At 34.4% G+C, this 3,360-nt stretch overlaps 1 protein-coding gene across 2 annotated transcripts; it reads left to right on the top strand.

Annotated features, from left to right (window-relative positions):
• The first annotated feature begins 557 nt into the window (after window positions 1–557).
• Window positions 558–3,091, top strand: LOC141606592 (ribosome-inactivating protein lychnin-like). Of its 2 annotated transcripts, none has more exons than XM_074425780.1 (2): window positions 558–682; window positions 1,880–3,091. In XM_074425780.1, exon 2 carries the CDS (start codon window positions 1,895–1,897, stop codon window positions 2,768–2,770), a length of 876 nt encoding a protein of 291 aa, XP_074281881.1. In that variant the 5' UTR covers window positions 558–682; window positions 1,880–1,894; the 3' UTR covers window positions 2,771–3,091. The 2 variants fall into 2 exon arrangements, with proteins under 2 accessions (XP_074281881.1, XP_074281882.1); XM_074425781.1 differs by having other exon boundaries at window positions 601–696.
• The last annotated feature ends 269 nt before the right edge of the window (window positions 3,092–3,360 follow it).

Here is a 3,360-nt window from a genome sequence, read left to right on the forward strand (position 1 = left end):
GTGTAAAAATCGTCTCCCCTTTAATATAGTCTAACTGGGAATGTCATATACCTTTTTTTTATACAACTGTGCTAAATTGCTCATGATTAGTTATGTTGTTGTATCAGTGGCGAAGCTAACGAGGTTAACAAAGCACTCCAAAAATGAAAATTTTATAACTTTTAGTTAAATTTTATAACACATGCAGGGTGCCCCACCTTGTCGCATCTCCCTTTTTGTGAGAAGTCTTCGACTTGTGACGAATTTAACCCGTCACAAGCAAGACGCTTGGCTCTCATAATCAATATGATCTATGTATTTATTTCCAAATCTTTCGAACTGATTTGAAAGTCGACAAATTGTCCTCACTCATTAGTCATCATCCAAAGTTGGTCCTACCTACAAGAATAATTACAAAAATTGAAAAATAACGTGGTACACGACTCATTAGTCATCATCCAAAGTTGGTCCTATCTACAAGAATAATTACAAAAATTGAAAAATAACGTGGTACGCGAGTCACATAAGACATGCAAAATTTTGGCAGTGCAATAATACTCTCGAGTCTCCTCGTCCTAGCCAATCAATGCTATATAAGACATTGAAAAACAACACTTTCTCTTCATTAACAAAAACACATACATATACATCAACCAATCAAAATAATAGAAAGGCCTTCCATTTACTAATTTCAGCTCTTAAGGTAAGAAATTACAGGTTTGTGCTGACTATGACTGTGCAATAATACTCTCGAGTCTCCTCGTCTCGCTCATCTATTTACCTATATTAATTTTTCATATTATAGTTATTTAATTACGTTTTATTTTAAGAATGTTTTTAGTAGATATCGATCATCATTGTATATTGCCATTATTGGTCAATTTATTTTCCACTATTAGTGTCAAAACTCAAAAAGAAAATAAATAAATAACTGAGACAACGAGATATCGAGATATACATTGTGGTTATTTTACGTGTTGGTGGATCTCTCACTGATTGACTTTAGTTTGGAGAAAATTTACGAATTTAATAAATTAAATTATACGCGTCGACTAGAGAAATTGCCAAGATAAATAAATTTGGACAACCTAATAAAATAAGTTTTGCAAGTAATTTAAATGCTGAGGAATAAATTCCCAGATAAGCCAGAATTAATATAATTGGAGTTCAAGTAACAACTTTGCTCGAGTCATGTTTTCCATGGCCCCCAAACCTGGCATTCCACCCTCATGAATTTAGGGCTGTTGAGTAACACAAAAAAAAAAAAATGAATTTAGGGTTGTAACCTAGTCGAGCCGAGCTCGAGCTCGAGCTTACCTATGATTTAGCTCAGTTCACATTGTAAAAATCAAGTCTAAGCCCGAACCCAAGCTTTAGTCATTAAGGCTCGAGATCGATTCATATGATATTGTACGAAACCTGAGATTGAGTTCTGTTTTAGTACCATTTTTTCGAGCATTATTTTATTTCCAGCATAATTTTTAAGTTAAAAATTCCAGTTCAAACTAGTATTTTTCCGATAATTAGCTTAAAATAACATTTCTTATATTATTTTCTTTTCTAAACTTATATCTTAATTAATTTATCATAAAATTATAAATTAATGTAATTTAAGTAAATATTATTAATAAAAACTATGTAATTTAAAACATAACAAGCTCAAACAAGTTTCCGAGCTGAGCCTTACTGTGCTCCGGTTTAACTAGGTTTGGTTCAAGCTCGAGCTCAGTTTGACCGATCTCAAGCCGAGTTTTGACTTAACCAATATCGAGGGCTTGTTGAGTGTCTAACTTGCTCCTCGTGAATTTCCACTGAAAACGCCCCTGTTTACAAATCGATCTTCTCATCGTTGTTTCAATACACAAGTAATACTAATCTAGTAATTAATCAATTCAAACAGGATACAAGATAAAAGATGAAGATGTCTATTATAATATCAGTATGGTTCATGGTGATGGCCTTGATTGTGGTAGCAGACTCTGCGGACCCAACCTGGAGCGTTGATTCTGATTCTGAAGAATATTCGAAATTTTTGGATTCTCTGAGGGAAGAACTCGGGCGAGGAACCACAAAAGTTTGCAATCTACCAGTCACCAACAAAAACAATAATAACGTATTTGTTTTGGTGAATTTAGTATTACCCTTTAATGGGAACACCATTACATTAGCCTTAAGAAAATCCGATGCTTATCTTGTCGGTTTTCAGGACACAGATGCGAAAACCAAGAAAATACGTGCGAATTTCTTTTCAGATGAGTATGCAAGATTGAACGGTAATTATAAGAGCGTCTTTCCGAAAGCACAGGACCTAGGAAAGGCGCTTCCCTTATCAAGCAGTTACACTGATTTAGAAAAAAAAGCCGGTGTTTCGAGGGAAAATCTAAATCTAGGGGTTAGTACTCTTCAAACTTCCATTAATAAGGTTTATGGGAAGGATTTTAATGCTAAAGGTGAAGATATTGCGAAAGAGGTAGCGAAATTTGCGCTAACCTCTATACAAATGGTTGCTGAGGCAGCGCGATTCAAATATATCGAGGATCAGGTGATAAATCGTGGAATGTTTGGCACTTTCCAGGCCGGTTCTCGTATCACACTTTTGGAAAATAATTGGAGTTCAATTTCAGATCAATATCATAATCCAGCTCGTAAATGCATACCACAGGATTCTAGGTTTACTGCGGAAGAAATGAAACTTGGTCTCCTACTGTATAAAGGAGGATCTGTCTTAAATTCGAATGATGGTCATGCCAGTTTCGCATTTGTCGAAGACGGGTTAGCTAGTCTCCTTTGAGACGGTTTTGCAAAACTATTTTTGTAAGATCGTCTTTTTGGGTCTATGTCCTTCTCTATTATGTAAATATAAAAACAGTCGATATGACACTATTTAGACTGTTATATCTAAGGAATAAGTAATGGTGTTATTGCCGTCAACTTGTACTTTGAATTCAATAAGGGAAGGTTTGGGTTTCTCCCATTCGGGTTTCTCCCATCCCTATCATCCCAATGTTGTTTATTTGTAGTATTGTACTGTTTTTATTAGATATGTGAATTTTGTTTTATAAGGGCTGTGTTTATTACCCTTAAATATATATATTTTCTCGTTTTTCATAAATTATTACGGAATATGGAGGGAGTAAACTGCATATTATGTTTAGCAAATTAGTCAAAAGAGAATATGTAAAGAATTTATTGAATAGGAGGGAGTATTGTTAACAACTAAACAGGTGAGAAAAATTAAAATATAATCCGGCTAAAATGTGAATTAAGCCTTGACACAATTTGGTCAGTCCAAGTTATGGATCAAATATCAAAAACAGAGAGTTGGGCCCAAAAAGCAAGGCCATGTTACACTGCATTTTTCTAGCAGAAATTATTGTGTAA

The sequence above is a fragment of the Silene latifolia genome, chromosome 10 (genome assembly GCF_048544455.1).
Source record: "Silene latifolia isolate original U9 population chromosome 10, ASM4854445v1, whole genome shotgun sequence".
NCBI lineage: Eukaryota > Viridiplantae > Streptophyta > Magnoliopsida > Caryophyllales > Caryophyllaceae > Silene > Silene latifolia.

What these genes read in the sequence shown, in the direction of transcription:
- LOC141606592 (XM_074425780.1), top strand. Translation starts at nt 1,895, where the DNA reads ATGAAGATGTCTATTATAATATCAGTATGGTTCATGGTGATGGCCTTG.